Raw genomic sequence first — 17,921 nt, 5'->3', positions numbered from 1 at the left:
GAATCCATGAATAATGAATAACAACACTGCTTTAATAGGAGTAGTTTGTTCCCCAGAAGGGTTTTTTTTTTATTGTTTGTTTTTGTTTTTGGTAGTCGTTTTAAGGAAAAATATTCTTCTTGGGTCTATCTATGAATGCCCAGATGGCTGATGCTTAACCAGGGAGTGTCATTTGCATTATGGAACTGTACTCTTAACAGTCTACTATCAAACTGAGACTTCTCAGTGGCCAATGCCCCTCAATTTGTATTATTGAGCCAAACAGGAATTACCAGGAGGCATTCATGACTCCAGATTCTCTTCCTTTGGCGGACTCCTACTCCCCTGGCCAGGTAGGCTGTAAGTGCAAATGAGGCTATGATCAGGACCCTCTCCCTAATCCTTGAAGATATTGCAGAACGTACTGCTAAAGCAACAGCTGCCCACAAAAATCCCTGGACTCTCTTAGTCTAGCTGTTCTTGATAGTAGGATCGCCCCTGATTATCTTTTAGCTGAGGAAAGAAGTGTCTGTTCTCTGACCAACACCATTTGTTGCACTTAGATGATCACTTCTGGGAAAGTTGAGATTCAGCTACAGAAGATCTCAGAACAAGCCATTTGGCTTCAGAAACTGACTCCTGCCCTGGCCAGTTTGGCTCAGCGGTTGGAGCATCGGCCTGTGGTCCAGAGAGACCTGGGTTTGGTTCCCGCTAAGGGCATGTACCTCGGTTGCAGTTTGTCCCCAGCCCTGGTTGGTCAAGCGGGTGGCAGCCACTCGATGTGTCCCTTTCACGTCATGCTTCTCTCTCTCTCTCTCTCTTCCTCTCTCTCACTCCCACTCTATCTGAACAAAAAATGGAAAAAACAGTCCTCAGGTGAGGATAACAAAAAAAGAAAGTGACTCCTTCAATGGAGTCTTTCTTGGATCGATTTGATTCTAGTTGGTTTGGATCATGGGAACTGTGGCTTCAGCGTACCCTCCAAATGTAAGGGATTAGCCTGTGTGTCATTCTCTAATAGGTTTCCTGGTGCACCGTGTTCTCTCAAAGGCTTTAAATGCATGCAAGCAGTGCTGGCAACAGACAGTAATCTCCCTTTGCCTGGAATGCCCAGAGGGATGGAGAAAATGGTCAGCTCGGGGACAGAGACATCAATATCCTGACCTATGAATTCCAGTCCGAGAAACAACCTGACTCCCACATCAGCCGAAAGTGGTAGTTCGGAATGGCACTAATACCTTACATTTTGACGAATATTCTAAGTACAACTCTCAGTACAACTGACAGCATTGATAAGAAAGGGGCGATTGATAAAGGATATGTGTGTATCAGGACCCATGAAATGGAGGTTGCCCCAGTGGCCTTAGCTGCCTTACAAATCTAAATCTAAGTCAACCCACACTTGCGGAAACACCTCACTGTTTAGGAAACCTAACATACACCAACCACAATCCTCCAACTCAGCTTCAGCTAGGCCGCTTTACACTAGAGAGCAGGGCCTATGACTTGTTAGCCTTACCAGGAAATCCTGACCTCCTAGCCAAGCATGTCCTGTTGCTGATTGTTTTAATGCTCTACAAAATGTGCTTTTGTCCAAAATCCCTAGGTAGTGTTTTTACTGTCTTTTAATATTTTAGAAAATGTTAGTGAAATGAAGGGGGAAATATAATAGCTTGAAGATGTTCAGAGACATAAATGTCACTAAAATATGTAATACTAACCTTTCTCTCACATAAAAGTTTATAATATTCTAGGACTTGTCATACAGCGAGGTTTTACAAAAACCCCACTATTTTGCTAATGTTTAGCTGGTAGAACAGAGACAACTACAAAGAAATATTAAATCTCAACTAATGAGAATAAACGGTTCCCCATGACAACTCTGGAGAGACAACAATAATTTGAAAAATACAATTCTCTTTTATGATTAACCACTCTGGGAATATTGTAAACTAAGAAAATCAGTTACAATTAGATTGTCTTGGGCTTTAAATATATAATGCATTCAATGTATTATCAAATTAGAAAAATGAAAACTTCAATATTGAATATTCACTTTTTAATAATTTTATTTCAGAATAAAAGTTTTAACTTTGTTTCCCCCAAATTTTTCAAATTATTTTATTTTGTATGAAAGTAGCACTTGAAATTAAGTACAATGTATAAATATCATTTCATATCTTTATGGCAGTGTTGGGGAGTTTGCTTTTTAAAATAATATATTTCTACACTGAAATATCACAAACATTAATATAAAGGCACATATATTCATTACAAAATGTGAGAAAAAGAGATAAGCAGAAATAAACGTAAAATTCCATATCCCTAACAACCAGATGTAATCCCATCAAGTTTTATTTATTCATGTTTACATTTTCTTACCAAAATGAGACCACATACAGTACATTGTGGTTTGTTTTTTAATCCTTATCCGAGGATATTTTTTACATTAATTTTCAGATAGACCTGGAGGGAGAGTGGGAGGGAGGGAGGGAAGGAGGGAGGGAGAGAGAGAGAGAGAGAGAGAGAGATTGGTTGCCACTTGCACAACCCCAACCGGGACCAGAGACGAACTGCAACTGACGTACGTGCCCTTGACCAGAATCAAACCTGGGACCCCTCAGCCCATGGGAAATGCTCTTACCCCTGAGCCACACTGGCCAGGGCTATATTATGTTTTTTTTTTAAGTTACTATACTTGCTGCTTTTTCCTCCCATCAATGACTTCTATCTTTCTATGTTGATATATTTTTATGTTCTCGAATAGCTGCCTTATTCAAATTTCCTTCAATGTCCTTCACATAAATGTGACTGCTAAATTGCCCAACCCACGGCTGAGTGCTGTACCATCATCACATGCATTTACATGCTGTATAAACCTTGCTTCTAATTTTACTGGGAAAAATTGTAAGCATGTCAAAAAATAGAAAAACTGGTACCATTAACACCTGAATAGGTTATTACCTAAAGTCATAATTAAGAGTTGCCGTAGCTGTTTTTTTGTTGTTTCTTTCTTCTCTCTCCCTACACACACACACACACACACACACACACATTGCATTTGTCATTATATCTCTTTCGTCTCTTTACTAATGATAATCCCCCCAATTCTTATTTTTTAAAATATTTTTATTGATTTTTAGAGAGAGAGGAAGAAAGAAGGAGAAGGAGAAACACTGATGTGAAAGTGGAACATCATCGGCTGCCTCCTGCACAGCCCCTCCTGGGAATGGAGCCTGCATCTGGGCATGGGCCCTGACGGGGAATCCAACCTTTTGGTGCACAGGGATGATGCCCAATCAACTGAGCTGCACCAGACAAGTCATTCCCCATTTTTTAAATGACATTTTATTTTTTAGGGATGTATGTCCATTATCTCAGAATACTGCTCATTTGGAATTTGTCTTGTTGACTTGTGGAATGGTTTTACATATCCATCTACCTCCTGTGTTTACTGTATACAGAAAGTCAGACCTATAAGCCTGAATTATTTCAGGTTAGATTTTTCTGACTATTGCTTTATACTCTTTTAGTGGACAGAGCTAAAATATATTTTTAGTAAATTATGAGTTCATATTGATAGTTTCTATTTGAATATTATATAAAGGTTTTTTCATAGTCATATTTCTTTTCTCTCATCCTGAAATACCTTGGGTACTAGTAAAATTTGATTGAATTATTAGTTGAATCATACACTGTACATAAATAGCTTCAAAATTATTATTACAGTAGCAATATAATTTCACTACTAAATCAAGTTTTAGATTTTTTTTGTAGTATGTATGTATGTATTTATTTATTTATTTATTATCCTCACCCGAGGACATTTTCCATTTTTTGTTCAGATAGAGTGGGAGGGAGAGAGAGAGAGAGAGAGAGAAACATCGACGTGAAAGGGACACATCAAGTGGCTGCGACTGACACAACCCTAATAGGACCAGGGACAAACTGCAACTGAGGTACGTGCCCTTAGTGGGAACCGAACCCGGGTCTCTCTGGACCGCAGGCCGACGCTCTAACCATGGAGCCAAACCGGCCAGGGTGTCTTTGTTTTTAAACAATAGCCAGCTAAAGGTATACAACAAGAGAAAGGGTTCCAAACTACTTTAAAAATGTCTTTTCCCTGTGGTTATGAGCTCAGTTTGATGTACAATTAAGTTTATCTATTTCAAGGGGATTTTAAACTTTTTGTTTACTTTTTCTCATGAAAACAATATTAAAATACACACTCAAAAGTTTTCAATTCATTGTCATCTCTTCTGCACTATTCTATACTTCCCTCTTGCTTCCCCTATGGGTAAACATTTTTATTATTCTGACTTTTTTTTTTCTTTTTGGTATGTGACCCTAGTGGACACCAAACCTGAGCCTCTCTGGTCTGCAGGTCAAAGCTTCAATGGCTGAGCCAAACCAGCCAGGGCTGATTTTTTTTCTATTATCTGTACATATACAAAATACTACAAAAATGAAATACTACATAACTGCTTCACACCCCAATTGTTTCACTTAATGTAGTCTAGAGATTACTCCATGGCAAAAATATAAGTAAATATATATATGTTTACATACATGTAATATATTTCTAGATAATGATTCATGTTTGTGTTTAACACACTAAAAATCAAGAAGGAGAAAAATACTTTTAGAACAGTAGAAAATAACACATACTCAAAACAAGTAATTTTGTACATTTTTATTATTTTTGTTAAGCTCCTGTTGGTTTTATATTGCTTAAGGTCTAAGAGTGAGTGATTACGGATGTTTCCTCAAAGAAGAAGTTAATCCTTTCACACTCAATTAGGATTTGTAGGAACCTTCCCATAAATTAAAAAAGACTTCTAAGTGACATTTTTGGAACAATATTAAGTGTTTCTTAAAATTTGAAAAGCTAGCCCTGGCCAGTTTTGCTTAGTGGCTAGAGCATCGGCCTGTGGACCAGAGAGACCTGGGTTTGATTCCTGCTAAGGGCACGTACCTTGGTTGCAGTTTGTCTCCGGCCCCAGTTAGTGTCATGTGGGTGGCAACCACTCAATGTGTCTCTCCCACATTGATGTTTTTCTCTTTCTTCCTCCTTGTCCCTCCCTCTCTATCTGAAGATTAATGCAAAACTGTCCTCGGGTGAGGATAAAAAAAATTTTTTTGAAAAGCTAAAAAAAACATTATATTTCCAGTTCTACACTTGTCTTATCTTAGGCTTAAAAAATGAACAATTAATCAATTATTAGGTTATACACTTGCAATGCAAGAAAATGATAAACCTGTTTGGAATACTATTCTTTCTAAAAATTACTCTATGTTAGACTATACCTTAAATAAATTTTTCTTTAATTTGATTAATTAAATCTAAAACTATAAGTTCATTTATAAGCACAAAATGGTTAAAATAACGGTAAATATGAAGTAATTCTGATATGTTAATAATGGAATCTTAAAGTATTCTGAATTGCAAATTACACTCCCTTTGGTATAAATTTTCTCTAGAGTAATTCAGCTCCATAAATTTAAAGTACTAATTATCATCTTAACAAAGAGGTATCACATAAAAGTATCATTTCCTGGTATTCTTACTTTATAGAGCATGAGGTTAATGTTACATATGGCTCACTTTTATAAACTTTCTGTAATGAAATATTGTGAACATTCCCTTTCCATCACCTGTTTAGTATGAAGCCAAACATTTATAAAAACTTTTCTTTCCCTTTAGCTCTTTACAGTTATTCGTTATGAAAACATTTTACATCTATATTTTGCAATACTTGTTATAGAACCCCACAGACCCAAAATGGTATCTCTTGGGCTAAAGCCCAGGATAAACAAACATAGATTTAATACCTCACCTAACTGCTGTTCCAACCTCTCCCAGAAACATAATCTTAATCACTTCATTTGAAATTTTCTGGTCAACACGAATTAGGTAATCTGTCATGCGGTCCTTCTCCATCACCCTAAGTAAGAAGAGGCAATCTGAATGATAATATTCCTTGCTATTTCCTTTGTCCCAAAAGATGGTGCCCTGGTCTAAAAATAATTTTAAAAAGTCCTTCTACTTGTAAAATCTCTTGTGATGCCATTGTAATCAGCTGTTATTAATAATAGGAAAGGAGCAAAGGGAAAGCCAGACCTTACAGACATGTCATTTGGGCAGCTGCACCAACGCCGCAACTTTGCACTATCTAGGGAACCACCAGCCCATCCCCTACAGATCACTGGGGGAAGGAGTACAGCAAAGGGGAGATAGACCCATGTGCAGGAAAGTTGGGGTGACTAGGGAAGGTGCCTGTCAGTCAATCCTGGGAACAGAGATCAATGGCCAGAATGGGTGGGGCCACTGCAAACCCATGAAAATTTGGGGATATATAATCCCCCAAACAAAGGAGTGTGCTCTCTATTGGCTCTTGGCTTGAGGACTCTCTCACCTCTCTGGTTTCTTTGACTTTACTCCTGCCATGTTCCCTCCAAAACCCCATAGCCATGTGGCCATGCAGACCCCACACACAATGCACTGATGGGCTGCAGCAGGAAACGCAAACAAAGCTAGCCTGATGCTGCATAGGACTCTGTCATAACACGAATGAACACTCTGGACACTAGCGGGACAGAGGGAAATGGGACCAGGGACACTCAGGGGTCTAATTCCACAGAAATAAAGCTTTGTACAATATCACATACTCTCATGAGAGTCTCAGAAAATTCCTTTTCTTACGATATCTCAAGAAGCCCACTCCCATGAGCCACAGGTGGAGATGAGAACCTCTCCCCATCAATAGCACTTGCACCGCCTTTCTATTTGTTAGATGGAATGATGCAAGAATCATGAATTGCTTCATAAAGTAAGGAGATTTTCAAATTTATTTGGTTGAATTTGTTTATTAACACACTAATCATCTAATATTTTGATGTCTTTCCTACCCCTAAAATCATTAACAGTTCTTTTACTGGCAGAAGATATAAGCTAGCGAATGGGAAACAGAATTCGTTACCCCAAAATATGCGTCTTTGACATATAAATTATCTTCAGCTGGTTAAAAAACTGCAGATATAGGATAAGCTTTAAAAAGTAAAAGTTACCTTTTGTAACAGATATTTACATTTATAAGCGAAATCCCCATGTTTAAGGGTGTCTTCCTTTCAGTACCAGGAAGGATAGGATAACTAATGTCTACAAACTCTTATTGATTAGGACACAAGGATAGAATAAAAATACAATTTTTATTATTTTTTTCTTCTCTCTTCTCTTCCTTGCTCTTTCCTTTCCTGCCTTTTTTATTAACAGGATGATTAATTAATTAATCAAATGTTATATTTCACCTTATGCACTGGCTAAGATTTGTTGCAGTTGTCAGTTGACCAGGTAAGAACAAAGAAACGTTTAACCCAGCCCTGAACTTACACACCTGGCCACCAGGAATGTGGAGGCTGATCCATTAAGTCTCAAAAACACTGGGATGATGCAGACCAGATCAACCTTTGACCAGTTTCAGAGCACTGACCATACTGTTCCTGGAAGCAGTAAGGAAGGCATTCATGAAGACCCAAGACCCCCCCAGAGACTCAGATCCTAGGACTGCACATCACCAGAATCCCCTTTGTCCTCCTTACCCATATTCCCTTCCCCATTCCCCTATGTAAGCTTACTCCTCACAAGTTTAAGGAGAAGATGGATATTAGGATTTTTACATGTCACCTTCCCAGATTTCCAGCATCTGATATTATTAAATGTGCACTTAAAATTGAATCCCTGTCACTGCTTTTTGGCTGGGTGGTGACAGGTAGCAGGAACTTTGGACTTGACTGACCTTTGGTTTCAGAAGGCACCCACTTTAATCTGCATTACAACTATAACCTTGTTTATCATGTTTTTTTCTGATAACCTTCCATACTGATCTACCTCCCCACATCTTTCTTTTGTCTTTGGTTGTGATGTTATTTAGGGTGGTGGCTTAGGCCATCTGGGGAGTTACTCAGTTCTCCTGGGTATCTCCCATGTGTAAAAATGTTATAAAATTTCTGTTTTTCTCCCATTAATTTGTCTCTTATTGGGGGTGGGGGTGCTCAGTCAAGAACCTAGAAGGGTAGAGGGAAAGATTTTTCCTTCTCTAGATAATTTAAACTGTACAAAATATTTTGTGTTTGTTCTTTTACTGTTTTATCTTATTTTTTTATCCTCACTTGAGGACATTTTTCCATTTTTGTTCAGACAGACTGGGAGGGAGAGAGGAAAAGAGAGAGAGAGAAACATCAACGTGAAAGAGACACACCGAGTGGCTGTCTCCTGCAGGACCCCAACTAGGGCCAGCGATGACTCACAACCGAGGCATGCGCCCTTGACCAGAATTAAAACCACAATTCATTGGTCCACAGGCCGAGGCTCTAACTGCTGAGCCAAACCGGCCAGGGCTTACTGTTTCATTTTAATGAATATTTTTATAATTACAAGAGCTTTTATAGTCAACACCTAGCCTTGTTTTTCTTCCCATAAAGATTTTAACCACAAATTCTCTAAACAAAAGGATTATCAGTTACCTAAGTGTTTGTAGTCAAAATTGAATTAAAGACCTGGAGGCATTCCAGGAATGATCTGGCTCCTAGATAAAGATTCAGGATTTTATAAGAAACATTCAATGCAATACTGTAAAGCCAACTGCATGTCCACACTTATGTTTTAGATGTACTGGTTGTCTAAGCTGATCTGCATTGAATGCTTTGTTCTAAAAGGCACAAAGTAGTCATTCCAAAATGTGTTAGATACCACAACATAATACAAAACAAAATGTAGGATAGCAATACACACTTCTGTAGCTTTTACTGTGAATAAAGTAAAATAACAGATACTGACTTGTTACAGATTTTTAGTATCATAAAGGTGACATTAGAGCCTTTTAGTGAATGTGTTTATTTTTCACCAAGTAATTAATGAGTGCTTTCAAATCTGTTTTCTGGCACACCTCTGATAAATGGGGTGCACTAATATACAGTGAAGTCCGATGTGGACAAAGAGACCACATACTAAACATGACAAGCTCAGGGAAGGCCTGCACGGGGACTTTACAAACTCAAAGACCTAACGTAACCACACAGGATGGTCTGAATTTAAACTTCCTAACTAAAAGCAGGTCATGCAAGAATTGGAAGATACTATAATGAATGAACAGCATTTTAAAATATATAAAATAAATAAAAATAAAAGCAGTTCATGGCTGGCAGTCATGCCTTCAGGCAGTATTTTTCCCCAACACGGGTCAATCTTCACGTTAACTGAGCCTGTCATCTTCTTGCGTCTAGGCTAACACACTTGATAACATGCGTTTGGAATAAAAAATAATTTCCTTTGTTCCAGACCTGTCAATGCACAACCACCTCACCAGAGCAGAGAGCGCAGAACCCCTCACTGTCATTGTTATGGTGGTAACTGCTGACTGTTCACTGTCTTGTACCCGCCCACGTAAAAGAAGTATGTCTATCAATTTCCTTTTTATCAATCCCAGAGATGTCCTCTCTTTGCTTTCTCCCACCTCCTCAATCTATCACCAATGGGTTTCATGTAGCCTACTTCGGCCTCCTCCTTTGATTGTAATGTAGAAAACAAGGTGCAGAGCTGCCATGTTCTCAATCCATTGAGGTTTTGCTTCCCTGCAACTGTCCTCAGTTTGGCTCAAATAAACTCACAATAATTCTTACTGGTGTGGATATTTCTTATATCGACATAACTGTACGTTGAAAGTATATAAATTCGACTGCAGGAGAAGAGGGGCACACACGGAGAGAGAGAAGGGGGTAGAATGCAAAAAAGAGGAAAAGCAAATGTAATTTCCCCCATGTGGGTGGTCAGCCCCGCCCTCCTCACAGGCCTTACTCCAGTGAGCAGGCCTGAGGCCTGCAGGCTGTGCCCTCCGTGGCCCGTGCTTCCTGGGGTCAATCTCTGAGTGAACTGGGTCTGGGTCTAGGGCTTAGTGGTACTGAACGCATTTTTCCCCCGTACTGTTCAGCCTCTAAATGAAGCCAACTATTCTTACCTAGGGCTGCAGCAAACAAAGCAATTTGTTCCTGCTGACTGATGGTTTTCATGCCACACTTATCAAAAACGATTTCTGAATAAAAGTGGTTTTCATATCACCTTCATGTGTCACATCTCACATCTCATCCTCAGACCGGCCCAGATCATCCTGTTTACAATTTCTGATCAGGGTCCTGACGCCCATCCCTACATTCACGGTGCTATTTTTCTTTTCTACATGGCACTTAGCACCTTCTAATGCACTGAATAATTTACTTATTTTTTATTGTAAGTCACCCCTCACAAAATGCAAGCTTTGTGTGGAAATTATTTGTTGTGTGACTAAAGGATGCATCCCAAGTACAAAGAGTGAGGTCTGGCTTCCAGGGGCACTTAGTAACATTTGTTGAATAAATGCATGGAAGGATTTTGCGAGTGATGCCCCAAGAACGGCAATACTGGAGGAGCTGCGACTCTCCATTAATGTTAACAAGCACCTGGAGCAAATGGTCATGTTTCCTGCACTTGTTTTTAATCAATACTCTTGTCTGAACTTGTCCTAAATGTAATATGAAAAACTGCAGTTCAAAATAAAACTTGAATTATGTCATTCAGTGTTTAGACCAACTTTTTAATTTGTGGAAAATAAACAGAAACACGTGAGATAAACAAACATGAATCAAGCATGTGGGGGATGCAGTCATCTACTAAATGCTGGGGCACGTTGATGCATGATCAGAAGTATTGAAAGGAGATGATAGGAACAAATGATTCCCAATGGAAACTACAGTTTATTAGCAGGTAGATAGAGCTTAACTGATAGTTTATTCAACTCTCAGAATTGGACTTAAGCCATAGGCTGAAACCATACATTAGCATAACAGAAAGTAGCTTTGTCTAATAGCTAATAAAATAATTACAGTAAAAACAAATAATTTTTATTACTTACATGATAAACTATTTTCATGTTAGCTAGAACTCCCTGCACACTACTAACTGTACCAGGAGGATGTCCTAAATTAAATACAAGAAAAAAAGCATAGATTGAGAATACACAGATATCTGCTTTGATCAGTTTTTCAAAATGTGTATTCAGAATATCAGTATTATTATTTTCCTAGCATATAGGAAGAAAACTGCACTTATAAAGCAAACCCCACCTATTAGAAAATGTGCTAAAATATTTGAAAAACACACACTGTTTAGATCATACATTTCCAAACTGACTTATGCTTCATGCATACGTGATTGAGACAAAATATGGGTGATGCCGCAATTCAGTCCATTTTAAAGAGGCAAATGAAAACCACTCATGGTATTTAGACTAACAGTGCTTAATAAGTTAATATTTGATGATATACCCAATAACTTTAAAACTCAAAGAAAATATAAACAAAACATTGCAAATTCAAAACTAGTAAACACTTATTCCATGTAAGTGTAAAACATTCACTAATGAAAAGAAGAACCCATTTAAACTGTTAGTACTTTTGCCTAAAAGAGCAACTTAGAGACCCTGTAACTGTTCTATGTTCAGGGACTAAAAGAACATGGACTCCTAGTCAATTAGCCAAATTTACAAAGACAATATTCTGCAGAACATCAAAGTAAACATCAAAGTAAAAAAAAAAAACTCTCCGTGAAGATGCCAAGTTACCTGAGTTTTCTCAGTGTCAGACTATAAAATCTTCACTGCAGTATTTGGTTACTCATTCACAATGATTTTAACCAAAATGTTGTTTGCTGTAGTTTAGACTATAAAATATTTACAGACAGTGTATGTACTATGTTGAAGCATCTATTTATATAGTTGATGTAATCAGAAAAATCTTCCCTACCTCTTGATGTAATCTTACAATCGGCAACATTGCTACTTGACTACATCTATTCATCTTCTACCCTGTTTTAATAACAGAAGTGACACCTAAGAAATTATTCTTTGATCTTTCAATAAACTAAGCCTGTGCAGACAGAGGAAGGTGAAAGAGGTTAAATTGGCATTGATTATTTAAGACACATTCATCATTTATTTAACAATCTCCTTCATCACAAGAACTATTGTGTTTACAGGCCTTTGCTGAGATGCTCTGAATTTATTTTTCAATAATTCTTGCCATGTGCATTTCAAATTGGAGCACACTGTATGCTAACATCAGTTTCAAGTCTCCTGATAAACCTGTTACAGGATAGAGTAGTTTATTGTACAAATCTTTGAACTTACTCACTGTAGTGAGTTTTTAGAAATGTCTTTTAATAGTTTTCACTATAATTAATGTCTTAGAGGGATTCTGTTTTCTACCCGAAGCAAAATGTGTAGCCAACAGTGTCTTCCCAAGGAAATTATATTGATGCATACTTGTAGTCTTTTAGATTCTGACACTCATATCACTGAAACATGATTCGTAATGATCCATAAAGAAAAATTGGTAGCTTGTTTTGGCAGCTTTAGGAAGGAAAAAAGTAGTATAAGAATCATCCATAACATGCACGATTTCTACAAGATTTTTCATTATTTTTTCTGACAAATATTATATTGCAAATTATAAAGCGGTATATAATGTTCTATGTAGGTATGTATAATATATTTGTGAAAAATGATGTCAAACTATATTTCCTAAGGAATAATGCAAGCAAAATATTACACATTAAACGAGAGATGATTCTTATTGCATATAAAAATATAAGAAAGTATTTATAAATAGATATTGAAAAGCATAGAAAATATATCCTAGTCATGGAAAAATTACACTACTAATGAATCATACACTCCAAATAGTCACATGCCATCACTTTTAAAATGATTCTTTATTTCTAATTTATTTAAAATTTTTCCTCCCCAGGTTTTTCCATACAAAATGCTCTAAAGTTCATTACTATAGTTACCTCTCATTACTGGCATAAAGTTCTATATGTATATATTTGGTACTTAATTTTCTGATTGTGATGATTATATCTTAGAATATATCACCAACAATTGTGAACATGAAGTCTTTTAAAAAGATTATTATTCTATGTTAACAACTACAAAATAATCACAGACATTTGTACAAGGGGATCCTTGAGGGACTCACTACCAAGAAATCATTATTCTTTAACATAATTCAATTCAGTAAAATACATTAAGCTCTCACTGTCAGATATGAAAAAAAGCTAGGGACAATGAGGATTTACTAATAAAGATTAACTATGTCCGTGGCTTTAATTTTAATTTTTGTTTATATGGTTAGAGAACTAAATAGCACTGATATAAACAATGTATGTAGAAAAAAGAAAATTATGAGGCATAGATGGGCAAGTACATAAGAGGCTGTTAGTAGCTTCAGCTTAGTTAACCCCCCGACCCCGCCAGGTGCCATTCATTTCTTAGCAACTCTTCCACACAAGCAGTCCTAACAGTGTTACAGATCTCTTACATGCTATGCTTATGTTCAGTCCTTTCCACATTTAGAGTTCAGTCTCCCAAAAATAGTTTCCTTATAGCAGGTAAAATGAAATATTTGTCCAAATTAAAAAGTGTTTTCATGTTTTTAAAGAACACATTGTTTTTAATAAAAACCTAGACTTTTACCACTTTCCCCCCTTTTTGAGAATACATTACTTTTAGACTTTTACCACTTCCACAAAGATCACATGTTAGCAAACAAATGACTTCACTTTTCTGGGACTCAGTCAACTTACTCAAAAATGTAGGGCTCTGGAGTAGGATTCTAAGTTAACGTATTGTTTCTGTGTTGTATGATATTGTTACATTGTAATAAGATGTAATGCCAACTCTGGATTTATTACTTACTGGATAATTCTCTGGCTTGAAGATTTAAAATATATAGGTTATTATTGGTAAAATACATAATAGATTTATATCTTAGGGACTGATATAAAAATAATATGTATTTAAAACTTTTAAACAGGAACAAAGAACTCCTCCAAAGGAAAATAATACTATTGAAATACTTATGGAAAATCTTCTTTGAACTTAATAGAAATCCTTTCTTTCTTAAAATATGAAACATTATCGCGTAAATAATACTTAACATTGGTATTTAAGAAGTATTATAGTCACACTATTGATATCTAGAAGATTCAGGTTTCTAGAAAACATTAAATGTAACAAAAATTCAAAATAAAAGCATAGCTTTTGATGTTTTTAAATTAAAAACTACTGCATATAAATATTGAAAAACAATTTGTGCTGAAATTCAAAACTTTAGTTTATTTCCTAATACAGATAAGTAATTTTATAATAAATGTATTAATATAGTTTGCAAGGCAGCACAAAAGTCATATCCACATTTATGTTGTTTAATATAATGAGGACAATACAATTAAACATTTTACCATTATATACCTTCATAAAAATAACTTAAAATTATCTCTATTCTATTTATACTTGTCATGAAGTACTAAAAATTCTATAATAAATGTTTTTAAATAGAAGAGAGAGTTCTAACAAATGTTACCTATAAGATCGTTAATTCCACTATTTTTTTCATCAAAATGAAAATTTCAGAGCTGCATTCAAGAAAAAATTGGTATTTGAATCAAAGTTATCCAAAATCATCCAGTGTTACTAGAAGCAATCTTCTATTCAAACATGTTTTACAATCGTATTTTGACAGTCAACAAGTATTTGACACTAAGAAAAAAATGTTAACTTTCAATTAAATTACTTTCTGCAGCCTGCACTAAAGCCCAGGAGCTAAAATATTATTGTAAATGCCTCTGCTAAGTCGTGTTTCCTTTTATGTGCCAGATTATAAAAATGATGTGCTTGGCTTTGGTGACTGCAAACTTTATTAAACTGTTAATAAATAAATTAGTGCTTTCTTAAAAATAAATTGGCCTAGTATTGTAATATGTATCATCCCCATGTCTGCAAATGAACTAACTCAAAAGACTACATTAGAGATGTTGGTTTAAAAATAATAATAATAAAACACTGGTATGCTAGTCAGTGACTGTAATTATCTTTTTCAGTTCCAGAGGGTATTTGGGGATTATTTAAGAGCAAAAGATGAATGGTACACCACTAAATTCTTTTAAATCAATGCATGGACACATTAGCAGCAGAGGCAAATAAGTCATGGAAGTTGGAATACCAATAAAGAAGAGAAAAATGATGTTATATAGCTACTTACATCATAGCCTAGAACTTCAGTCTGTGTGGATTTATCTACTCTTGAAGCAAAAGCCTTCTGTAAATGCTTTACTTTATCCTGCAGAATAAAAACAAACAAACAAAATGCACAGTGGTGAGTCATTATTTCCATACTAACGTGCCACTCATTAACATTCGATTACTGTGCAATTCATGATACTCCGGGTACACGCTTTGCTCTGTCGGTGCTTTGTGTGTCAGCTTATATATTCGGAGCTTTAGTTTTCAAGTCATAACTACCCCACCTTTGCCATCTTTTTTTTAAATATTAAAACTACTGAGCCAGAAAAACAGTTGAATCCTAGAGAGACATGATTTGCTTATATCTAAGACCAAATGTCTGTGCTATGCTTCTCGTTAGTCATTTTTCTGTTGTTTTTTTTTAATAAACTAAATCATAGGATTTGACTGCTCTTGTATCAAAGCGTTTACATTTAAAATCCAAAACATTTAAAATAAATAATACTACCCGGTGAATTCCATTTAGGTTTTTTTATACCTTCTCAATTCTCTCCTGAAATTTGTACATGTAGGAATCTACTTCAAGGGATTCAACACTAACCCAATCACTCTATAACTAGGTAAGGGAAGTAATGCATGAAGAAAGTTAGAGAGTTCATATCTCAAATGCATTACTTCCCTTAGCTAGTTATAAAATGATATGTCTTAAAAATTTTAAACAGGAAAAAACAACTCCTTCAAAAGAGATAATATTGAAACACTTATGGTAAATCCTCTTTGAACTTAATAAAAATCATTTCTCAGTCGTAACTTTTTCACCTAAAACAGAAGGGGAACTTGAATTTGGTCATTATGTAATGTGTCTACTGTGTGCCTGGCACAGCTGAGACACATCTTATGATCACATCTCATTTTTGCATTTTTACTACTAACACCAATCATTTTCAATGAGAACAACACAGTTCAGAAAATCTAACAAGAAAGAGTTTCTGTAGAAGTCCACATGATTCCACTAGACTCTCCTTTTGCTTTAACTTAAAGAAGAGCTTCCTTTGTTTTGTTTACTTTGATATGCCTAATAAAATAGTCGTATAATATCTTAATGAAAAACAAAAACAAAAAACACATTATTTAATTCATCTTTTTCCAAGAAGGGACAGGGCTGCTCATCAAGAATCTCATATCAAGAGCTCTGGTTACTCACAACTCATCCTCCCCTTTCTCTCCCTCCTCCTCTACCCTCCCCTCCATACCCCTCTCTGTTCCCCTCAACTCTGCCTGAGATCTGCATGGTCTGGTCTCTGAGTTGTTTAACAAAGTAACTTCATAATTTAGGTAAACATAATTTATTTTGACTCTTTGAAATACAGAAAATATTTTATATACTATTAATGTCTCATGCCTGCTAACTTCCCTATCACAAAATTTCTGGCACTGCTATTCAGACAAAAATGAGAGGGATATCAGACAATTCGGGAAGATGCAATTTGAGTGGGGTAAGATGTGAATGGTTTGAAAAGGATAAGTGAAAACCTTGTCTACATTTTCCAAACTAAATTAAAGTGAGACATAACAAGCTATCTGTTCACTCTTATACTGGGGTCGGGGAACAAAGAAGAAGTAGTAAAAGGTAAAGAAAACAATGACATTTGCTATCATTGAGGGGTTGTTCAGAAAAGCTTACATACTTTTGAAAGAGATTGAGGTCATAAGTATCAGAAAAGTAGGTTTTGTTATGAATCTGTAGGTATATATAGATTTGTATATGAATTAGAGACCATGACCTTAGGGAAGAATGGATAGTTCATTATGCTTCAGCTTACGTTTCTGTTTGCAAGGACTTCCACTGTGAGGACAGAAGTGGGGAAGGATGGATAAACCCCATCTCACTGGTGTGAGCTCTAAGACTTAGAGATCCAAGTAAAGATAAATGAAATATTCAAACAGCTTCATTAACCAATATTCTAATCAGAGCAAAGCAAGTAAACAAACCCTAAATCAAGAATAGTTATCTTTAAAAACTTTTTAAGGATAAACAGTTCTAACAAAATTCATTACTACTCCCTTGTGCAGGCATTTTCACAACAACAAATACATTTTAATTATTTATTATGTATGCACTTATACACCAATTTCAAATGTGGAGAGTAAATTCTGGTTCCAATAAACTTAGGTGCACATAAATAAGAATGATATATTTTATTTAGTGCAATAGTAGGAAGAAAATATACAACAGTTCATAATATATGTCTACAACATATAATTAGAAGATTAAATAAAGACTAGATGTTGGGAAATACTTATCCATGGGTCTCTTGCATTTCTGTTAAATGGGTATTTATGGATCGAAAAATTTAATATATAATAAAAAGAGTAGTACACAGCTAGTGGGAATGCAGACTGGTGCAGCCACAGTGAGAAACAGTATGTAGTTTCCTCAAATATTAAAAATAGAACTGCCCTTTGACCCAGTGATCTCACTTCTGGGAATACATTCTAAGAAGCCTGAAACACTGTTCAGAAAGAATATATGCACCCCTATGTCCATAGCAGTATTATTTACAATAGCTAAGATCTGGAGACAGCCCAAGTGTCCATCCAGATGAGTAGATTAAAAAGCTGTGGTACATGTACACAATGGAACACCATGCGGCTGTAAAAGAGAAGGATCTTTTACCCTTTGAGACAACATAGAGACCATTCTGCTAAGGGAAATAAGCCAGTCAGAGAAAGACAAATATCACATGAACTCACTTATATATGGAATCTAATGAAGAAAATAAGCTTATGAACAATATGGGTCCAGAGGCATGGATGCATGAAACAAATTGA

At 35.9% G+C, this 17,921-nt stretch overlaps 1 protein-coding gene across 2 annotated transcripts in view; it reads right to left on the bottom strand.

The window, feature by feature from the left end:
• CCSER1 (coiled-coil serine rich protein 1) overlaps positions 1 to 17,921 on the bottom strand; it is a 723,258-nt gene that overhangs the window by 9,518 nt on the left and 695,819 nt on the right. The window contains exons 9-10 of one of the 2 annotated variants that reach the window (XM_036243030.1): positions 15,109 to 15,186; positions 10,923 to 10,987 (exon numbers count right to left, since the gene is read on the bottom strand). In XM_036243030.1, the coding sequence (XP_036098923.1) occupies positions 10,946 to 10,987; positions 15,109 to 15,186 (120 nt within the window). In that variant the 3' untranslated portion in view covers positions 10,923 to 10,945. The remainder of the gene's footprint in view (positions 1 to 10,922; positions 10,988 to 15,108; positions 15,187 to 17,921) is intronic. The other variant, XM_036243021.1, reaches the window with a different exon arrangement.

The sequence above is a fragment of the Molossus molossus genome, unplaced genomic scaffold (assembly GCF_014108415.1).
Source record: "Molossus molossus isolate mMolMol1 unplaced genomic scaffold, mMolMol1.p scaffold_m16_p_1, whole genome shotgun sequence".
In the NCBI taxonomy this organism is placed as follows: Eukaryota; Metazoa; Chordata; class Mammalia; order Chiroptera; family Molossidae; genus Molossus; species Molossus molossus.
The sequence above is the reverse complement of the archived record's forward strand: the minus strand, read 5'-3'. Positions and strand labels throughout refer to the sequence as shown.